Below are 20990 nucleotides of genomic sequence, written 5' to 3' on the forward strand. Positions count from 1 at the left end.
ACCAGTACTTTTGAAGACCTCATGGGTCCGCTCGAGCGGGGACCCTGTTTCTGAAAATTTTGTATGATCGTTCTGTGTTTCGTTTTCTGTTCTCTTTCACTTGCAAGAACTGTTAGGCATGCATTAAGCATTGTAATTGAGTTAATGAGACAAGAATGAAGCCTAAAGAGGAAAATGTGAATTTAGAATGGATCAAATTGTTTGTGACCCTTTTTGTGTTCATGGAATGTGTAGGGTCAAGCTCCAGGGAAAATCCACAAACCGATCACTGTGAGTAATATCCTAACAAGATATTTGAAATATACTATTATCCAATTGTTTACTTCTATGTAAGTTTTGTAAGTTCATTAATTTGAATGGTGGACAACGATTGATATGAATGATGGGTCGAAGGCCAATTGACATGAATGATTGGGCCGAAGGCCGATTGACATGAATGATTGGGCTGAAGCCCGATTGATATGAATGATTGGGCCGAAGGCCGATTGACATGAATGATTGGGCTGAAGGCCGATTGATATGAATGATTGGGCCGAAGGCCGATTGATATGAATGATTGGGCCAAAGGCCGATTGATATGAATGATTGGGCCAAAGGCCGATGGACGTGAATGATTGGGCCGAAGGCCGATTGGCATAAATGATTAGGCCAAAGGCCGTCTGCTGTAACTGTTTCAAAGATTGCTTATGTATCTACCTTATTTGATATTATTCACTGGGCTTTCGCTCACGCTTATTCATGTACATGTAGGTGAGCCAAGGGACGTCCAAAACTAGCCTCGGTGAAATTGTGAGAAACGGTCAGAGTTTTGAGGAGTCAACCCAAACGTCTCACGCACGAGACTGTCTTCACTTTTGTCCTTTGTTCATAGTTTTTGTTATGTTGGCGAAAGCATTGAACTACTTTTGTATATAAGTCTTGGGTTCGACTGACATAAACTTGTATGATCCTGTATGCACAATGTTCTGTGTTGGTATATATTTTGATGTGAGTTATTAACATATAAATGTTTGGAATGTTATGGTGTGCATATAAGCACAGCTCTATGGACAAAGTTTTAAATTGCTTCCGTTTGGCCCCTTTACTCTAATGAGTTTTGCTTTATTTGGTTTGAGGCCGTAGGTAATCTCGTGATTACTGGTTGGTTATGGCCTTAACCCATAGGGGCGGGTTCGGGTCGTGACAAATATGGCATATGAAACAATTTGATAACATACAGTCTAAACACGTATTCAACGAAGTATTGATATAACAATGCAGTTTGAATGATGCTTCGAGCCTTGGTACATGCAATATGAATGAATGGATGCAAGCATGCAATATGCTAATCGAAATATGTCCCTAATCTAATCATCAAAAGCGATTAAATAAAAGCGAGAAAGACGTGGGGTTAGAAGACATACACACACGCACGCACGCACACTTATTATAACATTATGCCCTCGCGAAGGAGGGTCCAAATGAATAAGCTAACTAACTAGTTATGCTAATTAAGCTAACTATTACAAACCGAAACTAATTAACTATTCTAGCTAATTAATTAAATAGTTACATCGCGTCTAATTAACTACTTAGCTAATTAATGGATTACAAGTCAATTGCAAGTTAACTAAGTAATCAACTACTTAGCCCTGAGAAGTGATAGATATGCATGCGTATGCTCGATTCTATACCTGAAAAGCCTGCAAGCCTCTGTTTGCACATTTGATCACTGAAAATTCTGCCAACGTCCAGAACACCTCTGCTCCATCTTACCATCACATTGTGCAAAAATCACTGATGGCCGACAAGAGGGACAAGGGGCCGGTTGACTACCAATGGTGGCCGGTCGGCTACCATTGGTGGCCGGTCGGCTACCATTGGTGGCCGGTTGGCCACTGGTGGTGGTTATCGGCCACTGTTGGTTTACACTTCCATGTTGCAACAGAGAGCAAAACAGTGTAGTCTCACAGGTTGTTTGTACTGTTTACCCTCCTTATCATCACACAAGCTCAAAGGAGAGAAACTCTTGGCCCTCTAACCATCAATCAAGCAATTTCCATGTATGATGGCTAAGGAACCAAGTTTGTACAAGTTCAATAAATGCACAAACAAGACAAAAATGACCACCACCCTATCATGCATGATCAAGGATAATGGTGACCTAGGAAAATGACACATTTCATCACTTTGAGTATGAAATGTCCCATTTTCCTTGTGTTCAAATTAACGTCCGATTTGAACACATGCAATGCAACATAAAGAATGCTTATCTTGCACACTTTTACTTGCTAATTTTGTTTACTCATTTTAATTACCAAATCATTCATTAATCAATTAGTCCATTGGTGAGTGTTTTCTAAAGTGAAAGAAGTGTCAACCAAGGGGTAGTTTAAGGCATGAGAGAAGCTTCATGCCGTTGGTAATGAACCCTCAAAAGAGGATTAAACCATTAAGCATGAGCCCTCAACCTCAAGCTTAAACAACCCTAAGGTTGAAACAACCCTCAAAGCAAATGAAAAAGTAAAGAAATGAGGGAGATTGCAGAGATTGTATGTGCTAAAATTGAGTAATAAAAGCACTAAAATATGCAATCAACTCAAACCAATGATGCTTAAAGCCTTAAAACACCAACTATTACACTAGAGGCATGCAAAACAATACTCAAAAAGTACCAAACAGCCAAAACTGTGGCAAAACAGTTCAAAATAGAGTGTAAAACATGTTGGACTCAAGCTAAGTTAGGCTAGAAAAATATGCTGACATATGAAGCTAACTAAGCATGTAAACAAGACATGAGGAGCAAAGGCTAACCCCTCCAATTTTGGACTTCAAAATAAGTTTTTGGCCACTAAAAACAACTCTGAAATTCAATGGTTAGAAGGCTCAAAAGAGTTAATTTGAAAGTGATGAATAAAAGGCACAAAAGCTATACAAGCAAAGAAGCAATAAGGGTAAACCACCCCTAACTAAAAAAGGCTCAAACCACCACTTTGAAGTCACAAAAATAGAGCTTCTCATAGTTCAAAACCAGGCCAAAAACAATTTAAATAGATGACAAAACAAATATCTTGAAACAAAGCAAACAAGACAAGTTTTATACCTGTGAAGCAAAGCTCAATTTTAGGCACCAAACCAAGCTAAAACCACTTCCTAAAGCTCAAAGAGAGTCCCAAAGAAACTCAGCTCAAAGGTAAGGAGATTTGGTTTAGGAGGTATAGGCAAAAGCTAAGGATTTGTAAGCAAACGTACACAAAATTGCAAGAGAGAGAGAAAGAGATGGAGAATTTTGCTCCAAAATTGCTAACCTCCCAAAATGGGGGAGGAACCCCCCTATATATACAAAAAACACTCATTCAGCTTAGAAATATCCCACTATACATGTGTAGGCAGATGCAGCGCATTGTGCTCACAGCTGGCACAGTTGTCAACAAATATCTGGAAAAAGGCATTAGTGGCTGTCGGCCACCACTGGTGGCCGACAGGTCACCAAAGGTTCCAGGCAAGGAATAACAAGGTTTTGGTCCAAAACAAGGCACAAAACATATAAGGTTTCAAGGCTCAAAGGCAGGGCACTCTGCCGAGGACTTCGAGCACTCAAAACGAAAACATGCAATCATAATCATCGAGTACACAAACGATGACGTCTGAGTCCTGAGGACAGTTAAAAATGGGGTATCAGCAGGTTGATATATGAAAAAATGGGGGTTTTCCTAAATGGGTCAAATTGTTATTTTGTACAAATAACTAAAATTGATAATGATAATGTGCAATTGGATGATTGTTGATGTAAATGGTAGAGTTGGACACTTGTTGTCTCTCGCCTATGGAAATTTGAATAATTTATTTGTTGAGGAGATTGTGTATCTGTTTAGAAATATCTATATTGGGCTATCGGTGGAGAATAGCTATGATTGTTGTAGAAATTGCATGAAGATTAGGTGAACTTAAACTAATGTATTGTTGGTTGTCATTGAATATGACTATGTTTGAAATAAATTGTATATGTTTGGGATGAGAAAGGGGATGTACTTCATGTTTCAGAAGAGATAAGGGATGGACTCTATTGAAATTTAGTTGGCTGAAGTGTCCTGGGTGAAAGTCCCGAAATCGCACGTATACATGGGTGTCGATCCCACTAACGAAATTTCCGTAAAATGGTAGATTGAAGTGTTTGTGTGATAATTGTATTGACTTGAGGACCACTGAGTTGCAGCCTCAGTTGGGTTGTTGAAAGATAATGAAATTGACTCATGACTTGAGAAGAATAAATTAACTAGAAATGAATTGAAGGAAAATAGATTGAAATATGAGCTTTGGGACTTTATGACTATTTAAAACGTGAATGTCTTATCACAAGCATTGTAAATGCACATTGTACTTATATTTTTGTTAAATCTCATATATTGTGTTAGATTGTTCCTACTAGGCTTTGGCTCACCCCAGAAACTAAGCCTTAAAAGATTGTGGATCAAACATAAGGAATTGACTTTATTAAAGAGTTAATCTACAGGTTTGGTATTCCACAAACCATAACTGTGGACAATAGGACTGTGTTTGATGGAAAGCTAGTAAAAGTTTTCGCAATAGAATATGAAATTAACCTTTTCAATTCCACTCTTATTATGCACAAGCTAATGGGCAGGCAGAATCATCTAACAAATCCTTGAAAAAAGCGGATACAGAAGGTTATGGAAGACAATCCTAGGGATAGGAACAATTTGTTGTTAGATGTACTGTGGGCTTATAGGACTTCCCAAAGATCAACCACATGAGTTACTCCTTATGCCTTAGTATATGTGCATGATACAGTGCTACCTGTGGAGATTAATATTAAGTCCTTAAAGGTAAAATGCCAAGACCACCTAAGTGCTGACCAGTATCATCAAAGCATGCATTTAGAATTAGAAGGTGTGGATGAAGCTAGAATTTTGGCATTAAATATTATCTTTTTGCAAAAAAAAAAAAAAAAAAAAGGGAGGCAGCCAAAAGTTATGATAAAAGGGTTCAACACGCCAGCTTTGATGAAGGAGACTTGGTTTGGAAAACAATACTTCCAATAGGAATTAAAAGCCACAAGTTTGGCAAATGGTCACCAAATTGGGAGGGACCATACTAAGTCTATAGAGTCTTGTCTGCAGGAGCCTACCATTTGAAAAACTTAAATAAATATGTGCATCCCAAGAAAATTAATGGCAAGTATTTGAAACCGTATTACCCAACTATATGGGAGGCACAAGGAGTTTAGAGATGCCATATGTAAACTTTTAAGTAAACATAAAAAATAAATAAATAAATAAAGTAAATACTTATGTAAAAAAAATCTGTTGGTTCATTTCACAAAAAATTAAGTACATCATGCCATAAATTGGCCCAGAATTCATTACAATGCTTTAACTGTTCCCTTACAGTAGGCTCTCTACTCTTGAGTGGTGGGAATAGTTGTATGGTAGTGTTCATTTCCCACCTACGACTGGGCAACGCCTGATGTATGGTATGTAGCCTCCTTGTATTCTACTCTAAGGCTAGGTTCACTGCTACTAGTTTCCTCTCCAATTCTACCTTTCTATACATAAGTTAAGCTTGAAGTTGTGAGGCCGAGAAGTGTTGTCTCTTTAATACTTAAACTTCAAAATGAACGTGGGAGACAAGCTCCTTATCCTTCAGCAGCTCCTTCTATGTAACCTTAGCCATTTGGCAGATACTGACATAAAAATCAATGGTTACTACTGCCTGGGTTAAGTGGCCTTAAAGGCAACATTAAACTGTTCAAGGAGCTGGCAGCACTTGAGGAATTCGTTTTTGATGGTTGGTTTCTATAAAGCCTCAAATGGAATCCTTGAGAAGGTTCTCAACAGCTCTAAACAAGTGCCCAAATCTACTTGAGGAAGGGGAATGGACTCAGCAACAAATGAGCTTTTGATTATCTCCAGTAAGGAGTCAGCCAAGTCTAGTGCCTCAATGTCACTGCCAGTTGGTGGAACTAGTGTAGATGTATCAAATAGACTCGCCAACTGGGCTTCGAAGATGTTCATTTCCTCTTATGATAAAGGCATTACAAAAAGGCCACTTGTAGAAGGAAGTATGTGAAGAATTGGCATGGGAGAAGGGATGGAAGATGCCTCAGCAGCATCCATCGTCTTAGCCACCAATAAGTCCAAGGAAGTAGAACTGGAGATGGACAGTTGAGGAAATATCGGTGTGCCACCAATGCTACCCCTAGAAGTACTAGTTGCCTTTGGAGGAGGAGTGGTAACAAGGGTACTCTCAGAAGGCAAAAGGCTGGCCAAGACCCTGGAAGATAGAGAATTACGCAGATGTGAGGCAATAGATATCAGGGGTGAGCTAAGAGGCTCAACAGTTCCGGTAGATAGGGACGAGAGAATGATGGACATGTCAGGCCTCGAAGGAATTAAGGAAGAAGCCATTAGGAGTGTAGAGGCATAGATTGAAAGTATTGCTTGTAGGGGCTCTACATCCATTGGAAAGTTAATATTTGTTTTTCATTTCCCTTTCATGATTTCTAGTTCTATGGAGGTTAGAGGTAGTTTTTCAATTTTCCCTAGAGGAAGAGAAGTTGGCATTGAATAGGAGAGATGCATGCTAGTTGTTGTTGTATTCCAAAAATTTAAAAAAAAAAAAAAGTGTAAGGGCACTGCTAACATAAAAAATGTAAGAGACAAAAAGCATCATGAAGGACTGAAGAAAATTACCAACAGTTGCAGTAATGGTGACTAGAGAGCTGCAAAGAGTATGATGCTCAGTAGCTCTACTCTTTCTTGCAGCTTCTTTTTGTGCTACCTCAGCAATAGCAGCCTCCTTACTGGAGATTCTCTGTTGCCTCTTTTTCTTTGACCACTAGAACACAATCATTTCTTTGGCCTACTCCTTCTCTGCTACCTTGGCTGCCACTTTATGAGCAAAATCCATGATAAGTTCGGTAGTAAGTGAGGCTGACCTTTTCCTCCTTTTCAAATGGGACTCCTCTTCTTCTCCTTCTTTCAAAGGGGCCCCAGGTGCCTCTTCCGTAGGCTCAAGTTTTATTTAGGCCTTTTTTCTTTTCAGCTATTGTTGTTTGCCCTTCAATGTGACCAGGGCTTGTGCTTGTTGAGGTGAGGTTTCCTGCAAAGCTCCTATACCAGCAGGAAAGAAGAATTGAGGAAAATAAGAGTATAAAAAAAAATTATAAAAAAAATAAATAAGGAAGAAAAGAAAAAGAAGAGGCAGAGCATGTACCTTTCTTGACAACAGCCCTGGTGATTCTGAGTGAAAGAGCTGTAGCAGGGGTAGAGGCAATAGTGATACCAGTATCCTTAGTTCTAGCTTGCCCACTCTATGGTGGCACATCCAACTCTTTTAGCAAGTCTAGGGTGAGGGTAGCAAGCTGCACTTCCATATTAGTTGTCCACCAGTTCTGGAATCTTTTCATAACTTTATTGTGGCCAGTGAAGGGCACGAATTCAAAGCTACCAAAGTCTTTTGCAAACTTGGTCATTGCTTCATCTAGCATGGACTTTGGCACCATCAAGTTTCTAGCATCAAGGTCTGAGTTAGAGTGTCTGTTGAGAGGGACTGGGATTCCTTGAGTGAGCCCAAATTGCCTTACAAATTGGGCAGGGCCGTAAGCCTTAGCAATGCACTTGTAAGCCCTGGGATTTAGGGTCCCGATGAAGAGCTCTCTTGGAATTAAAATAAGGGCTCACATCTCCATGTGAACAAGCCTGGAACAGGTAGTATCAGCCAAGAAGGCCCTCAGCCATGTTGGCCCCACAGTAGCCTCGAAGGGGCAGAAAAAGAAAGGGAGAATAGAGGCTGGTAAGTGGTAGAAGTAGGAAAAATAATAGGCAAAACTAGAAGGATATAGAGAGACTCAAGCATACTTCTCTCCATAAGTGGTGGGCTCTTGCACCAAAAATTTTAAACAACAAGAGTGGAAGTCGATAAGATAAGCAAAAAGCCAAAGTTGGAGAACCCAAATAGGGCCTCCTTAATTAGTTCTAGAGGACGCTCGCAAAATTGGGATCAAATCCTGTATACATGGCCCAGAACGTAAGGGGCTAAGGCTATCCTCTTCTTCAAAGCCAGAGCCTGGGAAGGAGGAATGAATTCGGGCATTATTTTTTGGGATAAAGTGCAAAAAGGAAATTTGCAAAACTAATAAAGAAAAAGAATTCTCGGTTGGTCACAAGACCCTACCCTTCCTCTTGTTCTCAGTTCTAATGAAATCACTATAAGAGGGGTTCAAAGTAGGAATAGGAAAAGAGACCCTAAGGTCTGGATAATCAAGGCCGAATGGGTCACCAATAGGTAATAGCCCTAAAAGATGGCATATGTCAAGAACAGTGGAGGCTATCATACCACACTAGAATTGGAAAAAGTTAAAGGCAAAATTCTAAAAATAGAGAGCAGCTAGGATAAGGAAGGGGTCCTCAAAGATTATGAACCTTAAGAGTCAAAGGGCATTAAGAATGCAGAGGTCCTGTAGGTCTTGCTCTCTGGCTCTAACCACTCTGTCATACCATTTTTCCCATTCGGTCTTCAATGTAGGCCAGCAGCGATGAGGTCAAGTGGCCCTCCAATCTCCGCAATTGAATTTCCCTTCGTAAAAAAGGTAGTGATCCTCTAATCGTGGGTATAAAGTGGGGAAGTGCAGCAAGAGCTTCAGTGAAAATAGGGCCAAGAATATACTCCCCTTTTGCATGGTGGTGAGGGATGAAGTACCTCCCATCGATTGCACTATTACCCTCTAGTTCATTGTATTTGGCTATTTCCTCATTGATGCATCTCCTCAAGGCCACTGAGGAACGAACACATTTGACGATTGGCAGATTTGCGAAGGAAGAAGCAGCCATTGATGTGAGTTAAAAAAAGGATTGAATAAGTAAGGGCAAGGGTTAGTAATGGACAAGTGTGTAGATAAGAGCATGAGAATTGGGGCTTTATACCTTCTTGTCTAAGTTGCCCATTTAATCTAATGGGCCGCGTAGGTCCAAGCTATTTAGGTTTTCATTTGACCCATGTGGGCTGAAAGCAAAGTTTTAGACCTCCTACTAAGAAAATTTCCTTCGAAAAAAACATCTTGTTACCTTCTAAGGGAAGAAATTGTGCTTCAAAATGCCTGACTTGGCTTTGAAATGGATGGGTTGCTTCGAAGCCAATATTTCCTAGAATGTTGAAGCCTATATGTTAACTTGTATGGAGTTCGAACCTATTTAACAGTTTAAAGGTCTTGAAGGTGCTATTTTGGACTTTCTACGAAGAAAATTCCTTCGAATGAATGTTTTACTACCTTTTGAGGAAGGAAATTATGCTTTGAAACACTTAACTAAGTTTCAAAATAGATGGGTTACTTCGAAACTGGTATTTGCTAGTATGCGAACAAGTTTGAGGACAAAGACATGCATATTAACAAATAAAAACCATGTAATTGGAAGCAAGAAACCTATATTTTATTGAATAACTAGATGATTACATTGAGTGGCCTATTTGGTTACATTCTCAATTTCATAAAAATAGGGAATGGAAAAGGTTACGAGGTCATGGAACTTAGTCCAACAGAACTTAATGAATACATGTTCTCTCTCTAACCTTTCATCTATTCTATCTAATTAGGGTCTCTCTAGCTGGTGCGCCCTTATTTGATGAAAAAGCTGCTGGGCCTTCATCTCAAATTCTGTTTGCTTCAATTCCTTCTCCACCTAATCCATCACATCCATCCCATCCATATTGGCATCCTCTCCATATGCTGAATCATGGTTTTTGAAGTCTTTATATTCTTCAAGAAGATTCTCCGCTTCGTATTAGGTTTGAATACGAGTGGTAGAGATCTCTTCCAATGATTCGCTAGTAGCCAGGGCATTTTTGTGCCAGTTGAGTAGAAAAGGAAGTTGGTCTAAGAAGATATAGAGTTCTATCTGAGCCACTGGGTTGAGGGTATAGCTTCGAGAGACTATATCACAAGCCCATAGAAGGTTCTTGTGAGGGGTGTCATCTCGAAGCACTTTGAAGGATAGGTGGGAAAGAGCAGCAAGCAAGGTTTGGGCTTTGTACTGCTGGTAGGCAGTAGGAATAACTGGGGCCTGATAGGGGATGAAATGCTAGTGCTCGAAGAGGGTGAGCTTCAATTCTTCAATCCAGTTAGGATTATGAGGAATGGGAGGAGCAGTTGGGTCCCCTCCAAAGGAAGGTGGAAACTGGGGCTCATTCGCACACTTTAGCCAGTCAGAAGAGCAAAGTTTTGCTTTCTTGGCCAAGTGCGAGGGGCTCAATTCTAGAGCCTTGATTGGGTGAGGAGTCTTCCGCACTATTTTGGTTGGCAAGGTGGAGGCATACCATGCCGAAAGCAAATTGTCTTCTAGGCAGCGGAGGTGATCAAATGGTATATAGAGGTATACCACTGAGCTGAGAGAAGAAGGAAGAACCAAAGTAGGGTCATCGAATTCAACAAATTCATGGTGAATTCACTCCCTTGTCTGAGGTTAGGTTGGTGTTGGCTAGGCATTCCAACCAGTAGTTTTGGTAAAAGATGAGGCAGCCTCATCCTAAGCAAAGACCTTTGGGATAGATGAAGAGCCTTCAAAATCCATATGAGCAAGTTTTTGTTCTAAAGGTGTATATTCTACAAAAGCCTCCATAACTTGTATAAATGAAGGAGGATATGTATGGCTAATAAAAGCATGAGAGTTCTTTCGAGGTTGGCTATCATTGTCCAAAACCTCTTTATATGCTTGATTAATGAAGGAAAATGTTTGATTGGCCATCAAGGATTTATCAGTCCCTTCGTTTGCACAAATAGTGGAAGTAAAGTTCAAGCACAAGGGGAAGTTCAGTATTTTAAACATTGCTTAAAGACAGTTATACTTCCAGAACAATAAATTGCCATGTACGTCCTAGAACGTGGGCAATAGTGGATCTATTCACTAATATTACCAAGTATTGGTTATATTAGTGTGGGGAGTAATGTTGGTCATATATTTTGTATTAGCCAAAGACGACTTGACACGTGGTCCATCAGGGGTAGCTTGAGGAATTAGTAAATGTCTCCAATCATCAGAAGACACGTGGCAAATCATATCAATGGCTATGGATCTGCGAAGTACTGGAACAAACAAAAGGAGAAAGGTGATGTGGCTAAAACGGTTCTTGAAGATTTAAATTCAAATTCATGAGGGAAGCCTAACTGCAAGAGATGGATTGTGGAGGCAAAATGCTTGGAGCCACGATCATGGAGGTTACTTCGACAGTTATCATCCACTTCGACAGTTATCAGCCACTTCGACGGTTACTATCAGGACCTATAAACAGAGGGGAAAGCTGATAATGATAGACCGAGAGCTAAATCTAAAAACCAGTTTATTTACTTTATGTTTTTTTTTTTCTAATTCTTTACTTTCCTGCACTGCATTCCAAATTCTTAGGAGTAGTTCTAAGCTAGCATGTTCGTTGCTGTATTTCTCTTCGAAGCTGTCAAAGTGCGAAGGTACTATTGTAAACATTCGTTTACTTAATGAAATTTAAGTTCTAACACTGTTTTCTCCCTTTTTCTTTTACTTTTCATTAATACCTCTGAATTTTCTCCTAAACACAAGTCACCAGTAAAAATCTTCTTCATTGAGGCTAAGAGAATTTCGAAGCAATTGTCTGATTAATTGGTTGGCATGCACTATTTCTATAAAGACTCATTGATCCTTACTAGTACGCTCTGATTATATTTCTAACTTTCAAAAACCAAAAAAACCAACAAATACACACCATCATAACATTTTCCTAAAAGGCAGACCTTTGATGATTAGTTGGAATAAGGCCAAAAAAAGGAGGCTACCTAAAACATTTGTTTCCCTACATAACATTACATTACAAACCTCTCAAGGTCAAAATTTTAAAAGCTGGGCTGGCTGACAAGAGAGAAGCCTAACTAATAAGATGTGGACATTACTGATGGACTCATCTATTGAAAACCATTCACCAATCAACTTCTTTATAACATTACTCTCCATTTCTAATCTTTAGATATTTGATTGTGTTTTTTCAATCAATCAATAGAAGAAATTACAAATATTATAATAAGGATTACGTTGAACATGATATTCAATTAATTTCATAAGAAAATCTAACACGACCATAAATATATAACAAATTCTAAAATTTAAAAAATAATAATAAATAAAATATTAAAAAAAAAAACGCATGAATTACTTCAAACAAATATAACTAGAAATGCTTACGCATAGTTGGAAGAATCGAATTCCTAACCTCTTAATATAAAGACTCATGGCTAACATGTAACCCGGTTCGACAGTTATCATCCACTTCGACAGCTATGTTTTTCTTTCTAGCTTTTTACTTTACTGCACTACATTTTAAATTCTTAGGAGTAGTTCTAAGCTAGCTTGTTCTTGTTGTATTCCTTTCGAAGCTGTGGAAATGTGAAGGTACTATTGTAAACATTCGTTTACTTAATGAAATTTAAATTCTAACACTGTTCTCTCCCTCTTTTTACTTTTCATTAATACCTCTGAATTTTCTCCTAAAAACAAGTCACTAGTAAAAGTCCTCCTCATTGAGGCTAAAAGAATTTTGAAACAATTGTCTGACGAATTGGTTGGCATTTACTATTTCTGTAAGGATTTATTGATTCTTACTAATACGCTCTAATTACATTTTTAACTTTCGAAAGCCAAAAAAACGAACAGATACACACATTTTCAATGGTGTGTATCATAACATTTTCCTAAAAGACAGACCTTTGATGATTAATTGGAGTAAGGCCAACAAATAAGGAGGCTACCTAAAACATTTGTTTTTTCTACATAGCATTACATTACAAACCTCTAAAGGTCAAAATTTTAAAAGCTGGGCTGGCTGACGAGAGAAGCCTAACTAATAAGATGTGGACAGTACTGATGGACTCATCTATTGAAAACCATTCACCAATCAACTACTTTATAATATTACTCTCCATTTCTAATCTTTGCATTTAGCATATTAGGAATTTGATTATGTTTTTTCAATCAATCAATAGAAGAAATTACAAATATTATAATAAGGATTACGTTGAACATGATATTCAATTAATTTCATAAGAAAATCTAACACGACCATAAATATATAACAAATTCTAAAATTTTAAAAAAATAAAAAATAAAACACACATGAATTATTTCAAACAAATATAACTAGAAATGCTTATGCATAGTTGGAAGAATCAAATTCCTAATCTCTTAGTATAAAGACTCATGGCTAACGTGTAACCCGGCTGGTTGAATTTTATAGGGTAAATTACAAATACATCCCTTGAGGTTTTATTAAAATATAAATTGCCCCATGTTGTTTTGAAAATTACATTCCACCCCCTAAGGTTTCTAATTTCATAACAAATCAGTTATTTTATTAATAAATCATCAAGTCAATTAACAGTTTTTAATGATATTATAAATATGTTTCAATTAATAATTTAGGTAATTTTATTATTGTATAGGAGAGCAATTATGAATTTTTTTTTTTTTAGTTAATTCTGTTAAATAAAAAAATTTAACAAGGAGATATTTGTAATTTTTCAAACTATAAGAGGCAATCTGTACTTTAAGCAAATTTCAAGATGTGCATTTGTAATTTACACAATTTTATATTTTATTAATGTTCTACTTATCATCTCTTTATACTATATCATCTTTATGTGTCAAGACATTATTATTGTAATATGCCTCACCATTCATATTTATCTCCAATGCAAGCCCATGAGCTGCTAAACTAAAAAGTTCATAACTGTAACATTACTCTACAATTGTCTGTTCGTCTAGGTTCATTTGGATCACTCTTCTTGGTTTACATTTCGATTTTTAAACAAATATTCATCTAACCCCAACTTGCTAAATTTTACACATAATTTTTTTTGGCTTAAATATTCAATGTAAATTTTACACATTGTAAGTGGTAGAGCTCTACCCACGTACATTGATATTTTGCCAGCCTTATATTTGCTTGGAATTTTCAAGTATTTGGTTTGTTTTGCCTGTGTTGGACTTTTTCACAGTTCAATGTCCACTTTGTTAAACTCGTCATCGACATTTTAATTTAAGATAAATTATACTAATTTTCTTCGCCGTTTATAGAAAATATAATTAAGTATATAATTTTGTATAATTACATTAATTTCTATTTTAGTAAAGATAAATAGATTAAAATTAGTACAAACGATTTAACAGCACAAAGATAAACTAGATATAAAAATATATTTCAGTATAAAAAATATGACATTATTTTTTCATTCATATCACTATCAAATTTCTAATGAAAAGTGAACTAAGTGATTGTTTGAAAAATGCTAGATTAGTATTTTTTTTGACTTCTTATGAATAAACGTAAAATGTGAATTGAAGTTGAAGTGATGTGAAGTGTTATGTGAATTAAACCTAAAGGGATCTTAATGTAATTATGTCAAATTTGTAAAGTTTATCATATTTTTTTATAAATTTTAGAGGAGGTCAATATATTTATTAATTTATTCTGTCATTTGAGGGTAAAAAATAAACTAAAATAAAAAAAAAATAAAAACCGTATTAAATTCCTCTTCACCTACTTATGTTCCACTTATTTCAAATTATTTTGAGTGACATAGTTACCAAAATACCTCTAGTAATAATAGGGTGAAGTTCACATTGATGTTCATATTGACAATGTGAATATTTCATGATGTGAATATTCACACTGTCAAATTTATTTAATGTGAATGTTCACATCACCAAATTGGTAAGGATTCAAAAAATATTTGTAAGGGTAAAATTGTCCATAAAATACCTTAAATATGATAATTAAGATTTTGTTGATCAAATGTCTAAAATAATAAGACTTATTTAAATATAAGAATATTTTATGGACTAATTGGGATACAAATATATGAAAGAGGATTTTCTAATAAATTCTAAAAACAAAATCCTAGTAAGTAATATTAAAATGCTCGATTATTATCTCTTCGTTTGGAAAGTGGGTCGGTTTTTGACTTTTTAAATTTTTTTATTATTTTAGTCCGGGCCAAAAAGTCTCGTTTGAGATGATTTTTTTACTTTTTTGACTTTTGTGAGAGAAAAAATAAAATAATTATGATTTTGATGTGATATTTTATTTTATTAGCTTTTTACCTTATTTTATCTTTTTGTGACTATTTTAACCCTAATTTTACATGCCAAACGAAGGCTATGATTTTGCTCCAAATCCCCTAAAAAAACAAGAAGAAGAAAAAAAAAAGAGAAAGAGAGAGAAAAAAGTGAGTACTATGGTTCTGTTTGGTACAGCTTATTGTAAGCTAAAGCTTGATAATCAGAAATAGAAACCAAAAGCACTCATTTCTCAGCTTCTAAATAATTAATTTTTCTCAACTTAATTAAATCATTTTTACCTAAAAAATTATAAATAAAAAATATACTAAACAATCTGATATAAATTTTCAAATTAAAATAAATTATAATCACGCTTATAATCCACTTCAGACGCCCCCCCTACATAGAAGAAGAAATGGAATAAGCCAAACCGTAGCAATCAAGGTTGGGTTTAAAATTAAAGAAAGAGTAATCTGAAATATCTTAAATATTTTATTATTTAATAAAAAATATTAATAAAACATTTAGATGCTTAGCATTTTTTTTTTTTTTAAAAAAAAGGCCAGTGACGTCTTATTCCTAATCCCAATCCTAATCCATGGCAACCCCACCCACAGCCCCTAGATATTTTTTCATATTTTTTTATTAACAACCATTTTTAATCATATCATTTTTGTTCATTAACTAGCTTTGTCTGTATCGTGCCGTCACAAATTAGACATGGTGATGATCTAATTGGTCGGCCATTGGGCCCACTAATGACTTATCTTAGAAGATTAATTAATTAGAATATTTCTGAGGGCTAAAAGCATTGCCCGTTATGTGATCAATTTCCTCTTTCTTTAGTTTTCTATCATTCAGGAGTTTTACATGTTTGGATGTGATCAAACAATTCCACAACGGAAAGAGTATAAGAAATCTTCCTAGGAAGTGGAAAGTTCTGTATAACATCCCTTGTTTGGAGATTTTCATACCTTTATATTTTCCACTCATAACAAAAGAAAATATGGAAAGAATAATGCTATCTAAAAAATTAAAAAAAAAATTCATGAAAATTCTTGTGAATTTAGGGAAATGATGAAAACTTTTGAGAAGATAATTGTTTTAAGTATCTGATTTGAAACAATAATTTGAGAAACCAAGTCCAGAGAGACGTGTGTACGGATTTCATTTTAATCAACAATGCAATTGTAGATAAAAATATTCAAAATTTAAAATATGGATCAAATTTATTATGGATATAAATCACACGCGTCCGAATATAAATTTTAAACATTTTTTTGATTACACAATAATTTTATCTTTGGGTATTAGTGTGTACCATATGTACCATTTGTTACGATCCTTATGTGTTTAGTTATGACCTGTGGTGATATTAGTTATGACACGTTATAATATTCGTTATAACATTATTTTGGTTATGAACCAAGAGTTATTTAGTTATACCTCATGTAATGTTTAATTATAACTTTCTCTTCTTTTTTTTATTTTTTTAGTTACGATTCTCATAGTATTGAGTTATGTTATTTGTTATAATCAAATTTACAAATGACATAACTTGCATATGATATATATTCTCCTTTTATAGTTAATGATTAAGAGCATGACTAATATGCCTATCTTCATACAAAGTCATCTTGCCTAAAATTAATTAGGGCTAAATATTTCTTTTATGGCATTTGACATTAAATTATGTGAAATTATCTTTAAAGGGGCGTGTACATGAATAATCTCTTCCTCATGATTACGATCTCGCGATTTAAACAATGATTATATAATTCCCTTCCTCATGATTGCAATCCCGCGATTTAAACCATGATTATATAATTCTATTACCACTTGTTGAATTGAGTTCTACTAAGCCATGATTATATAATTCTGTTACCACTTGTTGAATAGTTCTACTATCTAGCTTCAAACCACTTGGTGTTTGACATAAGACTACACTTCATTTTTAATAACATTTGACATTGCAACACAATTTGATTTTCAATACAAATACTTCACAAGCAATGTGGGTATAAAATAAACATCAAACACCAGTCACAAGAATTATGCATAATGGTTTTAGTTTATAAAAAAGGAAGCATAAAACACGACATTGATATGATAACATATATCTCACAATGTACAAAAGCCACAAACTGTTCTGTTCCCATCCTCAAAGCCGAAAAAATAGAGCTTGCGGTGGATGGAAACAATGGAGGAGATCACAAAACTGTCTCCTTCCAAGCTGAACATCAACAGCCAAACACAACTAAAAACACACTAGGTAGTGCAACAGCATACTTGATACTACCTAAAGATAACATTACTACTACCACTACAGAGATCAAAGAGGCATGGCCTCTAATGCATGTAACGAACTGCCACTGTCAAAAGGCCTAAAATATGCAGCCTATATATATGCAGCAGATGGGCTTGTAATTGAAGTCAAAAGGCTGAGTGGGATTGAAGAATAGTTGTATGGCAAAAGAAGCAACAATAGAAAAATCACAAGTTGTCTCTTCCACACACAAAAATCTGCAATCAGTGAGAGGGAAACTGAGGAATGAAAGGAGGGGATCAACCAAAAAAGAAAAAATTGAGAAGTGGTGAAATCACAGGCTGTTTCTCCGAAAAATTTTGCAACCCGGCGAAGAAATCTGTGGAGATTGTCTAAAAACTTTTCTCCAATTCAGAGAGAGAGAGAGAGAGAGAGAATGTGTATGTGTGTGTGTGTGCAAAGACAAAGAGGCAGGTTTTGTATGTGAAGATTCAGTCCTGATCGTTCCAGAAAAAGGAATTCATAGGACAAAAGGACGAAGATGATCCCGATGCCATGTTACTTTGCTGGGTATCATAGTCACTCAATTCCTGGTGATGATTTGCATTTGGAAAATGAAGATTTGAAGGCAATATCATATTATTGGAGGTGTCCAAATGATCCCAAACTGGACTACCTGGACCCCAACCAGCTGGTATCAAATTGAACCAATCCTCTCCCATTTCACCCCAAACCAATTCAGATGTCACCGATGAACCCCCTTCCCCTGCACTCATCCCCACTCCTACTCCCTGAACTTCATCGCTCACTGTCGATCCCAATCCCGAATCATCATCATGATTCTCTTCTTTAGGTTTACCCTGCAAATTAAGGCCTTCTTTAGCTTTCTGTGCCTTCTTGGAGCCCTTCTTAGATACCAAATTTTCAGATGCTGAGGACGAAGAACTAGGCGGTGCTGTCGATGCTGCACCGTCTTTATTGAGGAAGAGTTCGGGGAAATTGAGCCGAGCATTCTCTCCCCTCAACTTAAAGGCCTCGCGATCGTAGGCTAAGGCGGCTTCCTCGGCAGTGTCGAAGGTGCCTAGCCAGAGGCGAGTCCTGTTTCGAGGGAGACGAATCTCGGCTACCCATTTGCCCCAATGTCTCTGCCTCACTCCCCGGTAGAGCCTTGTTGCAGCAATGGGAGGCCTAAACAAGCCCCCACTGCCCTGTCCCAACCTGTTCATCATCATCATCTGTCCTCTTGGACTTAAATTCAATGAATCACTCCAATACTGAAGCATTTGTTGCTGCAATGATGCCGAGTCTCCGGCGAAGTACGGTGGAAAGCCTATGCCCTGTTGTTGGGGAGCAAAAGAAATCATATTTTGACGATTTTGTGTTGGTGGATGGAACAGAGTCTGGGGATTTGTTCTGAATTGGTGTGAATTTTCCATGGATTGTTCAGACCCGTCAAAGGCGAAAGGAAAAACATGCCTTGAAGAGGTAGGAGGGAAAGGTATCGATGTGGTACAACTGTAAAGAACAGAGGAGGGAAGAGAGAGAGAAGGTGGGTTTTGTTGAGGTAAAGAAACAGAGGGTTGAGACTGGTTTTCGCGATCAGGACTTTTGATCTTCTTGAGAGGCCTAGATGACATGGAAGCTTGATCAAAAACTGACTTCCATTGATGGCTCTCGAGGTTCTTCAGTTGGTCTCTTTCCCATTCCATCTGGGCCAATTTTTGTGATTCTTCAATAGCTTTTTTTGATTTGACACTGTTCCTTCGTGCTGCCATTTGATACAAAACCACCAAATTCAACAAACAAAGCCGCTCGCTCTCTGGAAATTTAAATGAAAAAAACCACCCTGATGGTTCTGAAAAACAGGGGATTGAGAGATTGTTTGAGATGGGTCACCAAATCAAAAGAAGAAACAAGATCAAAATCAAATTTTGTTGAATACCCAATTGAGAAAAAGTAGTAAAATTGAATACCCAGATTGTAATTTGGTCAGAGATTTAAAAAACAAGACCCAATTTTTCGAATCTGGATTGGTTTTCAATTGCCAATACCTTCAAACCAAAACAGAACAAAACGCAATAAACCCATCTCAAATCTCAGAGAGAGCGAGCAGCTTTGAGGAGGAGCAGAAGGTGTTGCTTGTATCGCTATTTTTTGGTGATCAGCGAATGGCGAAGACGTGGAACAGAACCAGAAGATGAAAAAGGAGAGAATTGTTTTGTGTGAGATTTGAGAGGTGAGAGGGAGGGGAGGTGGGTTTATAAGAAGCTAGAAAAAGATTTGAGTGAGACTTTTTCTAGAGAGAGAGAAAATGTAAAGGTTTGGTCCCACGCGGCCTTCTTCTTTTGAATTCCGTTGCTTCCACTCCAACCTTACCTTCTGTACCTCCACTGCTAAGGATCCTCCTGATTTGTGTCTATCCGTACAGTGACGTGGCCAGGGTTGTTTGAAGGAGAATCCTCTCCTGTCAGCTCTTGTACTTGTGCCCATCCTTGCAATCCTTCGGATCTATTTTTAGGCCTAATTTTGATAATTCGAACCGTTCATATTTTATGATTTATTCAGTATATCATACTTGTAAAAAATCAAGTTGATCGGATATCAGAAAGTATGTGTTCGAAAAATTGAACTAAAAACTATTTTTTAAAGAATTTAATAAACAGTTTTCTGAACATATGCTTTCTGATATCCGATCAACTTGATTTTTTACAAGTATGATATACTGAATAAATCATAAAATATGAACGGTTCGGATTATTAAAATTAGACCTAAAAGTAGACCCGAAAACCTGTAAAGATGAACGCAAATACGAGACTGCAAGGAGAGAACCTTGGCTCGGGTTGTTTGCCTTCACCAGGTGAATTCTCTTCTAGGTTAGGTAAGGAATCTGAAAAATTCATGAACCGAATTTGTTTAATCTAATTTGATAGGTTTGATTTTTTTTTTTTTTAATTTGTGATTTAGTTTTGATTTAAAAAATTACAAAATCGACCTCTGTAGATTGGTTTCGAATTTAAATTTATGATTATAAATTAAAACCAAACGGTATATAACTTAAGTCATATATTTACCATATACGCTTATGTGTGTAATCTTACTCTCTTATATATAAAGACCAAACCAAACTTTGGCTTTGTTTGGAAAGTTAAGTTTAAGACTTTTTTTTTTTACTATTTTAATCACAAAAAATAAAATAGACTTTTTAGTCTAATAAGATAAAATATTACATCCAACTTATAATTATTATATTTTTTCTCTCACAAAAAATTAAAAAAGTCAAAAATATTTTCCAAACGAGACTTTTTAACCACACACTAAAATAATTAAAAAAGTCAAAAAGTCAAAAAGCGAATCCACTTTCCAAACAAATCCTTTATATGGTTTCGGTTTTCTCTTCTCTATTCCAGGCCATTAAAACTGTTTTTTTAAATTATTTAACATAATTTTAATTTTGTAATTGTTATTGCCGCCCATAAAATTTATTTGATGAGAGTTTTATATTTGTCACATATTGAGCAATATATTTATTTGCTAGATATTATGTTTGTTTAAGTTAATTGTAGAATAATATGTGTATGTTTCAAAAAAAATCATAGATAGATTAATATTGAACAATATTTGCTTAATACTAGTTTGTTTGGTAAATGTT

At 36.2% G+C, this 20990-nt stretch overlaps 1 protein-coding gene across 1 annotated transcript; it reads right to left on the minus strand.

The window, feature by feature from the left end:
- Positions 1-17126: 17126 nt before the first annotated feature.
- On the minus strand, positions 17127-19686 carry LOC114306603 (ethylene-responsive transcription factor ERF053). Its single transcript, XM_028251874.2, has one exon. The coding sequence runs from the start codon at positions 19113-19115 to the stop codon at positions 17832-17834; it is 1284 nt and encodes a 427-aa protein (XP_028107675.2). The 5' UTR covers positions 19116-19686; the 3' UTR covers positions 17127-17831.
- Positions 19687-20990: the final 1304 nt, after the last annotated feature.

The sequence above is a fragment of the Camellia sinensis genome, chromosome 7 (genome assembly GCF_055761805.1).
Source record: "Camellia sinensis isolate YWXY chromosome 7, ASM5576180v1, whole genome shotgun sequence".
Lineage (NCBI taxonomy): Eukaryota > Viridiplantae > Streptophyta > Magnoliopsida > Ericales > Theaceae > Camellia > Camellia sinensis.